Source organism: Melanerpes formicivorus, unplaced genomic scaffold, assembly GCF_026170545.1.
Source record: "Melanerpes formicivorus ecotype bairdi unplaced genomic scaffold, bMelFor1.0.p_v2 SCAF_129, whole genome shotgun sequence".
In the NCBI taxonomy this organism is placed as follows: Eukaryota; Metazoa; Chordata; class Aves; order Piciformes; family Picidae; genus Melanerpes; species Melanerpes formicivorus.
The window spans coordinates 846215-859189 of NW_027142481.1; the positions used below are offsets into that span (position 1 = coordinate 846215).

The following is a 12975-nucleotide window of genomic DNA, read 5'->3' on the forward strand; positions in this document are numbered from 1 at the left end:
ACTGCTCTAATGACTTGCTGGCTTCTTTGCTGGCTAATACACTGCTTTGGGCCTGTTGCAGAGCTGGAGGGGAGCCTCCAGCCTGCTGTGTTGCCTGGTTTCCCGGGTGCCGAAGGCCCCCAGGCCTTTGTGAGCAGCAGTGTCCTGGCACCCCCAGTGTCCTGGCACCCCCAGTGTCCTGGCACCCCCAGTGTCCTGGCACCCCCAGTGTCCTGGCACCCCCAGTGTCCTGGCACCCCCAGTGTCCTGGCACCCCCAGTGTCCTGGCACCCCCAGTGTCCTGGCACCCCCAGTGTCCTGGCACCCCCAGTGTCCTGGCACCCCCAGTGTCCTGGCACCCCCAGTGTCCTGGCACCCCCAGTGTCCTGGCACCCCCAGTGTCCTGGCACCCCCAGTGTCCTGGCACCCCCAGTGTCCTGGCACCCCCAGTGTCCTGGCACCCCCAGTGTCCTGGCACCCCCCAGTGTCCTGGCACCCCCAGTGTCCTGGCACCCCCAGTGTCCTGGCACCCCCAGTGTCCTGGCACCCCCAGTGTCCTGGCACCCCCCAGTGTCCTGGCACCCCCAGTGTCCTGGCACCCCCAGTGTCCTGGCACCCCCAGTGTCCTGGCACCCCCAGTGTCCTGGCACCCCCAGTGTCCTGGCACCCCCAGTGTCCTGGCACCCCCAGTGTCCTGGCACCCCCAGTGTCCTGGCACCCCCAGTGTCCTGGCACCCCCAGTGTCCTGGCACCCCCAGTGTCCTGGCACCCCCAGTGTCCTGGCACCCCCAGTGTCCTGGCACCCCCAGTGTCCTGGCACCCCCAGTGTCCTGCACAGCTGCTTTGCTCTTACCATTTCCAGATGGGGGATGGTGGTGCTGATGTGGCAGCCAAGGCACCAGTGTCTTAGTGCCTGGGACACAAATCACAGAGTCACCAAGGTTGGAAGAGACCTCAGAGATCATCGAGTCCAACCTGTCACCACAGACCTCATGGCTAAACCATGGCACCAAGTGCCACATCCAAGCCCCTCTTGAGCACCTCCAGGGATGGGGACTCCACCACCTCCCTGGGCAGCTCATTCCAGTGGCTAACAACTCTCTCTGTGAAGAACTTTCTCCTCACCTCCAGCCTAAACTTCCCCTGGCACAGCTTGATTCTGTGTCCTCTTGTTCTGGTGCTGGTTGCCTGGGAGAAGAGACCAACCCCCAGCTGGCTACAACCTCCCTTCAGGGAGTTGGAGAGAGCAAGAAGGTCTCCCCTGAGCCTCCTCTTCTCCAGGCTAAACAACCCCAGCTGCCTCAGCCTCAGAAGTGTTCAGGTTGGAAAAGACCCTCAGGATCACAACCATTAACCCTGCTCCACAAGGCTCACCCCTGAGCACCACATCCAGACCACCTTCAAACTCATCCAGGGTTGGTGACTCCACCACCCCCCTGGCCAGCTCATTCCACTCCCTGTCCACTCCTTCCATGAAAAAATGCTTCCTACTGTCCACTCTGGACCCTCCCCAGTGGCAGCTTCAGGCCATTCCCTCTTCTTCTGTCAGTAATTACCTGTGAGAGGAGACCAGGGAAGCTTTCTGCCCTTCTTTCCCAAGAGCAATTTTGGCTTCTTGGAAGGAGCCCTCAATTCCCAGGCAATGGGCATTGAGCCCTGCTGTGTGCTGCCTGGTTTTAACCCACAGGGCAGTTATGGCCCATAGCTGTGTGCCTGGCACCCATGTGCCCCTCAGACATGGTGTCTGGGGAGCTGCCTGACTCCTGTCAGCATGGCTCTGCTGCTCACTGACCCTTGGCTGCTTGCAAGCTCAAGTGCTGCTGCTGAAGTGAGGGGTCTGGGGCACAGCCCTGTGAGGAGAGGCTGAGGGAGCTGGGGTTGCTTAGCCTGGAGAAGAGGAGGCTCAGGGGAGACCTTCTTGCTCTCTCCAACTCCCTGCAGGGAGGTTGTAGCCAGGTGGGGGTTGGTCTCTTCTCCCAGGCCCCCAGCATCAGAACAAGAGGACACAGTCTCAAGCTGTACCAGGGGAAGTTTAGGCTGGAGGTGAGGACAAAGCTCTTCACAGAGAGAGTAATTGGCCACAGGAATGTGCTGCCCAGGGAGGTGGTGGAGTCCCCTTCCCTGGAGGTGTTCAGGAAAGGCTTGGATGTGGCACTTGGAGCCTTGGGTTAGTTGTCAGGAGGTGTTAGGTATTAGGCCATAGGTTGGACTTGATGATCTCTGAGGCCTTTTCCAACCTGGTTGATTGTGTGACTCCAAAGAGTGGGTGAGCAAACAGAACCCTGGCCTCTTGCCATGTGTGCAGGTCCCCTCTGACCTGTCCTGGGTTTGGAGCCATTTCCCAAGCCCTGCTTCTGAAGTGCCCTGGGCTCCCATCAGACACTCTGCTGGACACCAGAGCCCCTGGTGCCCAGAGCTGCTATCCCTCTGCACTGTGCTGAGCAGAGAGGCACAGCAGGTGGTGCAGATTTCCTCAGCAGTGCTGGAGGGAGCACCCAAGGAACTCATCAGCATCTTCTCTGCTCCTGCTTCTCCTAGATCTGCTGGGGAGCAGGCTGGAGAGCGAGGGGGACAGCCTGCTGCAGACACAGGCCTGCCTCTGCTACATCTGTGCTGGCAACGTGGAAAAGCTTGTGGCCTGTTGGACCAAAGCTCAGGATGGCAACAGCCCCCTGGCCCTTCAGGTGGGTAAAGCCCTGGAGAAAGGGGGGGAAGGTAACACACTGCAGCCCCCTGGCCCTTCAGTCACCCAGAGGGCAGCTTTGCTGGCTCACACCTGCCTGCATTTCAGGCTGCAAGCCTGTTCCCCCTGGAGCTGGGTGGCTGGGGGGGGGGGAGAGGGGATGCCTTTTCCCCCCTGGAGCTGGGTGGCTTGATGCCTTTTCCCCCCTGGAGCTGGGTGGCTCGATGCCTTTCCCCCCCTGGAGCTGGGTGGCTCGATGCCTTTCCCCCCCTGGAGCTGGGTGGCTTGATGCCTTTCCCCCCCTGGAGCTGGGTGGCTCGATGCCTTTCCCCCCCTGGAGCTGGGTGGCTCGATGCCTTTCCCCCCCTGGAGCTGGGTGGCTCGATGCCTTTCCCCCCCTGGAGCTGGGTGGCTCGATGCCTTTCCCCCCCTGGAGCTGGGTGGCTCGATGCCTTTCCCCCCCTGGAGCTGGGTGGCTCGATGCCTTTCCCTCCCTGGAGCTGGGTGGCTCGATGCCTTTCCCCCCCTGGAGCTGGGTGGCTCGATGCCTTTTTGCCCTGGAGCTGGGTGGCTTTGGGGGAGGGGGGAGCTTAGATGGGTTTTGATCAAGGTGGTTAAAACCTGACTTGCTGAAGTGCTGCCAATGATTGTAGCAGTGGTGATGAGTGGGATACTTTCTCTCTGCTGGCTCTCCCCAGATACTTTCATGGCAGCTTACTCTTTTGGTGGCCATGCTCTAGTGCTGGTGGTGCCCTGAGGTCCTGTTTGCTCCAAGCACTTCTTTTGCCTTTGAGCTGTGGCTGTGTTAGAAGCCACTTGGTGCACAGCTGCTGTTGTGTGGTCTCCCATGCTAGGAAATCCCTCTCTGCAGCACAGCTCTGCCTGCCTGCCCTGGATCTGGGCTTCCCCTGCAGGGAGAAGGCTTCTGCAGGGCTACCCTGAGGAGCAGCTCTCCATGTGAACACCCAACCACTCTCTCCCAGTCAGCTGTTGCTCCCTTTCCCAGCACAGGGCTCTGGCACAGCTTTTAGTTCAGGGCCTCAGTCAGGTCCTCCACTTCTTGCTGCCTTTGTCTTGCTCTCTGGGACACTTTGTGCTGCCTGTGAGACAGGGCAGAGCCTTGCTGCCTGGCAGCTGATTGCAGCCTGAGGAAAAACCTCTTTGGTGTGAGGCTGCTGGAGGCCTGGAGCAGGCTGCCCAGGGGGGCTGTGGAGTCTCCTTCTCATGGAGCCTTTCAAGCCCCCTCTGGATGTGTTGCTGTGTGACCTGCCCTGGGTGACCCTGCTGTGGCAGGGGAGCTGGGCTTGCTCTCCAGAGGTCTTTTCCAAGCCCTCCCACTCTGTGATTCCAGAGCAGCTCCTTGGCCAGGCTTTGGGAACAGGCAGGGCTGAGAGTGTGGCCCTGCAAGAGTGAGAGCCACACTTGAGGCATGGCCTGGGGTAGTTGCAGTGGCCTCAGGCTGCCCCAAGGGCACTGCCTTGCTGTTGTGCCAGAGGCATTGTGGATGCCATCTGCAGGTTTTAAGAGGGGAGGAGAAGCTTTGCTGCCTGTTCTGAGGCAGCTGAGATGCAAACAGCACCAGGTGGTGTGCAGTGCCCCAGAGCTAGGGCAGGGAGGGCCTCTGCCATGCTGCTTGTGTTCAGGCAGGTGTCCCCAGAGCCTTTCTCTGCTGTCCAGCCTGGTTGTGGCTGCTGCTGGTGGTGGGAAGGTGGCTGTGCTCTGCAGGGCTAAGGATTGCTTCCTCTCTGGAGACTTTCAGGACCCTCCTGACTGTGTTCCTGGGTGACCTGCCCTGGGTGACCCTGCTGGGGCAGGGAACGTCGCACTCTGTCTGCAGTGTTCTCTTCCATCCCCTCCCATCCTGAGACTCTCAGCTGCCCTGCTTCACCCTGGGGTTCTCATTTGTGATTTGCTTTAGGGTTTATGATGGGTTTTTTCCCTCTTCATCTGCCAGGATTTGATTGAGAAGGTGGTGATCCTGCGCAGAGCCGTGCAGCTCACCCAGGCTGCGGACCCCAACGCCGTGGGGGCCCTCTTGGCTGAGAAGATGAGCCAGTATGCCAACCTGCTGGCTGCCCAGGGCAGCATTGCTGCTGCTCTGACCTTCCTGCCTGCCAACACCAACCAGGTACAGCCCCCCTGGGGCCTCTTCTCTATCCCTCTAGTCTGTGTGAAGAGAGACACTTCAAGTCAAGGTCTCCTGCGTGGTGAAATGTGCCTCAGGATGTGGCAGGCTGCTTCCCCCCCCTGCCTGCCTGAGTTGATCAGGTGGTGTTGGGTGATAGGTTGGATTTGGTGATCTTAAAGGTCTCTTCCAACCTGGTTAATTCTATTTCTATTCTTATTTCTTGCCCTGGCCTTGCTGGGCTGCCAGAGGGACATGGCTTTGTTGGCCTCCTTCTTTGGTTCAAAATCCTTGTCCTTGCAGCCAGTGGCTGCTCAAAGGGGTAGCTGTGCCTCCTTCTGCAAGCCAGACCCAGCCCAACAGCTCCCTTGGCACTTGGTTGCTGGCTTGCTTTTGGTTTTGGGGAGCTTGCCCCAGGCCCTGGGAGCTTGCCCCAGGCCCTGGGAGCTTGCCCCAGGCCCTATGTAGCCCAAGATAGGAGGCAGGCAAACATCTCTTGTGCAGAAGAGACTCACTCCAATCAGACAGAGCACAGCAGGCTTCTGAGAGAGGGCCTCACCCTCAGTGTGGCCAGTTGTGGTGGGTTGAAATTTCCCCCCTACCCCCAACATCAAACTGCCAGACCAGCTCAGCTGGAAAGCAAATGAAGCTGTGTTTACAAGCAGAGCTACAATCCAAACCAGGGAATGCAGTGGATGTGTCCAAAATAGGCAATATTTACAGGTACATTCACAAACAGCACAAGAACCCCCCTGGACAAACCAGGGGGCTACCAACAGCTTCCCCCCTCCCTGCTCCCTTCCCTCCCCACTGTACACAGGACAAGAGGAGGAGAAGAGCAGAGAGCTCTCTGTCCATAGCTAGCCACCACAAAGCAATGCAGCCAAGCCAGCAGGTAGTATCTGCTGGAGAGATGGAGTCAGGGAGGAAGTTAGTGCACAGAACTAACCTCAGTGCTGGGCCCCATCCTCTTTAACATCTTCACTGATGATCTGGAGGAGGGGATGGAGTCAGTCAGCAGCACATTTGCAGATGACACCAAGCTGGGAGCAGATGTTGGTCAGTGAGAGGGCAGGAGGGCTCTGCAGAGGGACCTTGCCAGGCTGGGCAGATGGGCAGAGGCCAACAGGATGACATTCAACAAGTCCAAGTGCCAGGGGCTGCACTTTGGCCACAGCAACCCCAGGCAGAGCTACAGGCTGGGGTCAGAGTGGCTGAGAGCTGCCAGGAAGACAGGGACCTGGGGGTGCTGATTGAGAGCTGCCTAAACATGAGCTAGCAGTGTGCCCAGGGGGCCAAGAAGGCCAAGGGCATCCTGGCCTGCATCAGGAAGAGTGTGGCCAGCAGGAGCAGGGAAGTCCTTGTGCCCTGTGCTCAGCACTGCTTAGGCCACAGCTTGAGTCCTGTGTCCAGTTCTGGGCCCCTCAGTTTAGGAAGGACATTGAGAGACTTGAAGGTGTCCAGAGAAGGGCAACAAGGCTGGGGAGGGGTCTGGGGCACAGCCCTGTGAGGAGAGGCTGAGGGAGCTGGGGTTGCTTAGCCTGGAGAAGAGGAGGCTCAGGGGAGACCTCATTGCTCTCTCCAACTCCCTGAATGGAGGTTGTAGCCAGGTGGGGGTTGGTCTCTTCTCCCAGGCAACCAGCACCAGAACAAGAGGACACAGTCTGAAGCTGTGCCAGGGGAGGTTTAGACTCAAGGTGAGGAGAAAGTTCTTCACTGAGAGAGTTGTTAGCCATTGGAATGTGCTGCCCAGGGAGGTGGTGGAGTCCCCATCCCTGGAGGTGTTCAGGAGGGGATTGGATGTGGCACTTGGAGCCATGGTTTAGCCATGAGGTCTGTGGTGCCAGGTTGGACTGGATGATCCTGGAGGTCTCTTCCAGCCTTAGTGACACTGTGACACTGTAACTTTGATGTCAGAGACCTCTCCCCTGAGGACTCTTCAGACCTGGTCATTGTTTCCCTCTTCCACCTCCAGTGGTGACTGATTGACCTTCTCCCCCTTGGCTCTTCCAAGACCTGTGGGAAAACTCCTGAGGCACAGCCTTCAAACTTCCCACCCCAGCCTGTCCCCTGCTGGGCCACTCTGGGGGGGGCCCAGGCTGTGCCCTTAACCTGCCTCTTCCTGTCCCTTCTCTTGCAGCCCAACATCGTGCTGCTGCGCGACCGGCTGTGCCGAGCCCAGGAGGAGCTGCCCGGGGCCCAGCAGCCCCCCAGGGCAGCCACTGAGAGGCAGCCTGTGCCCAAGGGACGAGCTGGCCCCGGGGCTGGCCAGCTGCAGGGGACCCAGCCTCCAGCCCAGCAGTATTACCAACAGGTATGGGGGTTTCACTTATGGGGGGGGGGGGCATCATACCTGGGGACAGAGGCATTGGTTTCCTTTCTTCTGACCTGAGAAAGGGCTCGGATCATTGCTGAGAGCTGCTTGGTCCTCTTGGAGTAGCTCTCAGTAGATCTTCACTCAGATCTGAGATCTCTACATACCTCTACTAAGAGCCCTGTGGTGCTGCTTCTCAGGCAGTACAGGGCTCAGGTCTCTGCTGAGAGCTGCCTGGTCCCCTTGGAGTATCTCAGTAGATCTTCACTCAGATCTGAGGTCTCTACATACCTCTTGGGAGAGCCCTGTGGTGCTGCTTTTCAGGCAGTACAGGGCTCAGACCTCTGCTGAGAGCTGCTTGGTCCCCTTGGAGTAGCTCTCAGTAGATCTCTACTCAGATCTGAGGTCTCTTTGTACCTCTGTTGAGAGCTGCTTGGTCTCCTTAGAGTAGCTCCCAGTAGATCTTCACTCAGATCTGAGGTCTCTTTGTACCTCTGCTGAGAGCCCTGTGGTGCTGCTTTTCAGGCAGTACAGGGCTCAGGTCTCGGCTGAGAGCTGCCTGGTCCCCTTGGAGTATCTCAGTAGATCTTCACTCAGATCTGAGGTCTCTACATACCTCTTGGGAGAGCCCTGTGGTGCTGCTTTTCAGGCAGTACAGGGCTCAGACCTCTGTTGAGAGCTGCTTGGTCCCCTTGGAGTAGCTCTCAGTAGATCTTCACTCAGATCTGAGGTCTCTTTGTACCTCTGTTGAGAGCTGCTTGGTCTCCTTAGAGTAGCTCCCAGTAGATCTCCACACAGATCTGAGGTCTCTTTGTAGCTCTGCTGAGAGCCCTGTGGTGCTGCTTTTCAGGCAGCACAGGCACAGCCTTTACTCCTCTTCTGGAAACATTCCTCAATCACCTTGTCCAGGAGCCTGCTCCTGAGGCTTAAGTGTTTGGCAGTGTGCTTCAGTGCCAGGAGTGGTGGTGTGGGAGAGCAGAGTGGGATTGTGCTGTGCTTTGCTGTCACAGCCCCTGATGTCCTCCCATCCCTGCAGGCCTTGTGCTGCTCACCAGGCTCTTCTGGGCCTGCCTCTTTCCACCCCCAGCTCTGCTCTTGGCTGCAGAGGCTGCTGAGGGGTGGCAGTAAAAAACACCAGTTCAGCAGTTGTGGATGCAGCCTGCAGTGAGGACATCTCCCTGGCCTGGTGTCAGGGGGTACAGGCAGGGATGAGGGGAGTGTGGCAGGGCAGGCCTGGGCTGGCAGTCAGCTGTGCCAAAAGAAAGGTGAGGGAGGAAGCTGGGGGCTGTGCAGGGAGGGGCAGAAATGCAAGAGGGCAGCTGCCTTGGTTTAGATCTTTCTCCTGAGGACATCAGACCACCTTGGCCATCACTGGAGGGTGGTGTTGGGGGGCAGCCCTGACTGTGGGCATGCTTAAAGAGGGTGGCCACATCCCTCAGCACAGAGCTGGGGCTCCTCTGGCCCTGCTCTGCACAGCAGCTTGGGGCTGGGCTGTGCTGAGAGCAGAGCTGTGCCAGTCCTGCAGGTGCTCTCCTCCTGCAGAGCAGACTGGCAGCAGCTCAGGCATGGCTCTGGCAGTGCTGGCCAGAAAAGTGGGGCCAGGAAGGAAGGGTTTGAAAGGTGGTTGGGGTGGGGGTTGGGGGGTAGGGTGGGGCAGTTGGGCTTTGTTCCTTCTCCCTTGGTGTCATCAACTGTGTGTGGCTTCCCCTTCTCCCCAGGGTGTTAACAAGGTAGATCTCAGAGGGACACAGCCTTCACCCTGCTCACACAGGATCACCTTGCTAACACCCCTGCAGCTGATTGGAAATGCATCAGTGTCAATCATTAACTCTCTGCTCTTCTTTTCCTGTGCCTTTGGCCTTCCCCCCTGCCAGCAGCGCCCTGCCCCACGCAGCTCTGCTGCCTGTGCCCCCAGGGGGCTGTGGCAAGCAGCAGCTGCCTCGCTGGGGTGGTCTGAGCACTGCTTGCTTTAAAGCAGGGTTTTCCCCCTCGTGTCTCCTGTTTCAGGGACACCTCAAGCTGTTCCTTAAGCAAAGCCTTCCTCATTAAGAAGAGGCTGGGTGCCTCACAAGCTCACTGTGTGCGAGTGAGTTCATCCTGTGTTCTCGGGCTCAGCAGAAGCTTGGGGGAGAGAGAGGGGCCAGGAAGGTGCCCAGCAGTATGCTGATGAATGAGAATTGGGGGGGGAGGCAAAAAAAAAGCCTGGCTTTGAGTCTTGGGAGATCTCTTTTGTGCTTTTAAGGAAGTTTGTGAGCTTGTTCAAGCTTGAGGAAGCCCTTGTTGAGCTGCTGCCCCAAATAGGATCATCTGCTTAAGCCTTGATAGCCTTTCAGCACAGGTTTTTGAACCCTCTTTTTCATCTTATGCCCCCAGTCCAAGAAGGACCTGGAGCTGCTGGAGTGGGTCCAGAGGAGGCCACAAAGATGATCAGAGGGCTGGAGAAGCTCCCCTGTGGGGCCAGGCTGGGAGAGTTGGGGCTGCTCAGCCTGGAGAGAAGGCGGCTTCAGGGAAACCTTAGAGCAGCTTCCAGTACCTGAAGGGCTCCAGGAGAGCTGGGGAGGGACTTTGGACAAGGGTTGGGAGTGATAAGATGAGGAACAATGGCTTTGAGCTGGGAGAAGGGAGATTGAGGCTAGAGATTAGGAAGAAATGGTTGGCAGTGAGGCTGGGGAGACTCTGGCACAGGCTGCCCAGGGAGGCTGTGGCTGCCTCCTGCCTGGAGGTGTTGAAGGGATGGAGATGTGAGCGAGCTGGGGCTGGTGGGAGGTGTCCCTTCTATGGCAGGGGAGTTGGAACTAGATGATCTTCACGGTCCTTTCCCACCCAACCCCCTCTGTGGATCTATGCAGAAGGAAGCCAGAGGAGAGGAGCAGGGGGAGCCTGGCTGGGGGGCCCTCAGCACCCAGCTGCCTGGCGGTGCATGTGCAGGAGCCGAGTGCCAGCTTCTAACCTTTCTCAAACTCATCTTGAGCTTGATGTGAAGCAGGGCTGCTTTTGTGTGAGGCTGAGTTTAACATGGGACCCTGGCCCCTTCCAGCTGTGGGTGTGGGGGGAGCTTCTGCCACAGGTAAATGTGACAGAGGAGGAAGAGGAAGCAGACCTGGCTCACCGGCACCTGTAACCCCGCACTGGCTCCACAGCCTCCTGGTGCTGCATCCCCCACTGTGCTTCACCTTCACTTCAGCTCCAGTGCAGTGATTATTTTCTGTGTCTGTCTTGAATGCACTTCCCCTTCTTCCTCTGAGGTGATTTATGTGGGTTTTTTTTTTCCCCATGGCTGTGTGACAAGTTGCCAGCATGCAAATCCCACCACCCCCCAACCCTGTGCAGCTCCTTTGGTGGCCACCCTGCAGCTTCTTCTTGGGTCACTGTTGGTCTTTTGCTTTTGTTTTCCATGATTGGTGTTTCTTTGTTCAATTCAGGTTAGAATTGCCCCTACTGTCACTACCTGGAGTAACAAAACTCCTACTGCCCTTCCCAGCCATCCTTCTGCAGGCTGTCCCTCTGACACACAGGTATAATACCTTCGTTCTTCCTCTCTGAGCCCCTGCTCCACCCCAGTAAAGTCCTTCCCCTGCCATAGCCTGGTGCAGGGAGTTGGAAGGAGCAGCTTCCAGGTGTGCTCTGGCTCTGCTCCTCTGCATCTCAGGGTTTTTGGTGTGGTTTCTTGTTGCTGTTTGGGGGTTTTTATTTGAGGTGCTGCTGTGGAAAGCCTGAAGCGTGGGAGCTCAGTGTGAGCTGACCCTCCCCATCCTCACCCCTTGCTCCACACTGCAATATTTGAAGTGTGAGGCTAGATTCTTGGGTTGGTTTTTTTCTCCCCCCTCTTTCCCATGGCAATCAGAAAGTTCAGAGTGAAAGTCTCAGGTGTTGAGCTGAAAGCTGTGGATGGCAGGGAGCTCTTGGGCTGCCTTGGGTAGTGCTGGTGGGGATCTCCTGCTGGAGCAGGCAGGGACCTCCTGGGCTGCCTTGGGTGGAGCTGGCAGGGACCTCCTGCTGGAGCTGGCAGGGACCTCCTGGGGCTTCCTTGGGTAGTGCAGGTAGGGACCTCCTGGGCTGCCTTGGGTGGAGCTGGCAGGGACCTCCTGCTGGAGCTGGCAGGGACCTCCTGGGGCTTCCTTGGGTGGAGCAGGCAGGGACCTCCTGAGGCTGCCTTGGGTGGAGCAGGCAGGGACCTCCTGAGGCTGCCTTGGGTGGAGCAGGCAGGGACCTCCTGGGGCTGCCTTGGGTGGAGCAGGCAGGGACCTCCTGGGGCTGCCTTGGGTGGAGCAGGCAGGGACCTCCTGGGGCTGCCTTGGGTGGAGCAGGCAGGGACCTCCTGGGGCTGCCTTGGGTGGAGCAGGCAGGGACCTCCTGGGGCTGCCTTGGGTGGAGCAGGCAGAGACCTCCTGGGGCTGCCTTGGGTGGAGCAGGCAGAGACCTCCTGGGGCTGCCTTGGGTGGAGCTGGCAGAGACCTCCTGGGCTGCCTTGGGTGGAGCAGGCAGAGACCTCCTGCTGGAGCAGGCAGGGACCTCCTGGGGCTGCCTTGGGTGGAGCAGGCAGAGACCTCCTGGGGCTGCCTTGGGTGGAGCAGGCAGAGACCTCCTGGGCTGCCTTGGGTGGAACAGGCAGAGACCTCCTGCTGGAGCTGGCAGGGACCTCCTGGGGCTGCCTTGGGTGGAGCAGGCAGAGACCTCCTGGGGCTGCCTTGGGTGGAGCTGGCAGAGACCTCCTGGGCTGCCTTGGGTGGAACAGGCAGGGACCTCCTGCTGGAGCTGGCAGGGACCTCCTGGGGCTTCCTTGGGTAGTGCAGGCAGGGACCTCCTGGGGCTGCCTTGGGTGGAGCAGGCAGAGACCTCCTGGGGCTGCCTTGGGTGGAGCAGGCAGAGACCTCCTGGGGCTGCCTTGGGTGGAGCAGGCAGAGACCTCCTGGGGCTGCCTTGGGTGGAGCTGGCAGAGACCTCCTGGGCTGCCTTGGGTGGAGCAGGCAGAGACCTCCTGCTGGAGCAGGCAGGGACCTCCTGGGGCTGCCTTGGGTGGAGCAGGCAGAGACCTCCTGGGCTGCCTTGGGTGGAGCTGGCAGGGACCTCCTGCTGGAGCTGGCAGGGACCTCCTGGGGCTTCCTTGGGTAGTGCAGGTAGGGACCTCCTGAGGCTGCCTTGGGTGGAGCTGGCAGGGACCTCCTGCTGGAGCTGGCAGGGACCTCCTGGGGCTTCCTTGGGTAGTGCAGGTAGGGACCTCCTGGGCTGCCTTGGGTGGAGCTGGCAGGGACCTCCTGCTGGAGCTGGCAGGGACCTCCTGGGGCTTCCTTGGGTGGAGCAGGCAGGGACCTCCTGAGGCTGCCTTGGGTGGAGCAGGCAGGGACCTCCTGAGGCTGCCTTGGGTGGAGCAGGCAGGGACCTCCTGGGGCTGCCTTGGGTGGAGCAGGCAGGGACCTCCTGGGGCTGCCTTGGGTGGAGCAGGCAGAGACCTCCTGGGGCTGCCTTGGGTGGAGCAGGCAGGGACCTCCTGGGCTGCCTTGGGTGGAGCAGGCAGGGACCTCCTGGGGCTGCCTTGGGTGGAGCAGGCAGGGACCTCCTGGGGCTGCCTTGGGTGGAGCAGGCAGAGACCTCCTGGGCTGCCTTGGGTGGAGCTGGCAGAGACCTCCTGGGCTGCCTTGGGTGGAGCAGGCAGAGACCTCCTGCTGGAGCTGGCAGGGACCTCCTGGGGCTGCCTTGGGTGGAGCAGGCAGAGACCTCCTGGGGCTGCCTTGGGTGGAGCTGGCAGAGACCTCCTGGGCTGCCTTGGGTGGAACAGGCAGGGACCTCCTGCTGGAGCTGGCAGGGACCTCCTGGGGCTGCCTTGGGTGGAGCAGGCAGAGACCTCCTGGGGCTGCCTTGGGTGGAGCAGGCAGA

General features: G+C 59.5%; 1 protein-coding gene across 14 annotated transcripts in view; it reads left to right on the plus strand.

Moving 5' to 3' along the window:
- Window positions 1-12975, plus strand: part of SEC31A (SEC31 homolog A, COPII coat complex component) — a 72566-nt gene that overhangs the window by 40465 nt on the left and 19126 nt on the right. For 10 of the 14 annotated variants that reach the window (XM_068167993.1, XM_068167994.1, XM_068167995.1 and 7 more), the window contains exons 19-22: window positions 2518-2663; window positions 4617-4790; window positions 6928-7101; window positions 10524-10616. In XM_068167993.1, coding sequence (XP_068024094.1) covers window positions 2518-2663; window positions 4617-4790; window positions 6928-7101; window positions 10524-10616 — 587 coding nt within the window. The remainder of the gene's footprint in view (window positions 1-2517; window positions 2664-4616; window positions 4791-6927; window positions 7102-10523; window positions 10617-12975) is intronic. The other 4 variants (XM_068168000.1, XM_068168001.1, XM_068168003.1 and 1 more) reach the window with 1 other exon arrangement.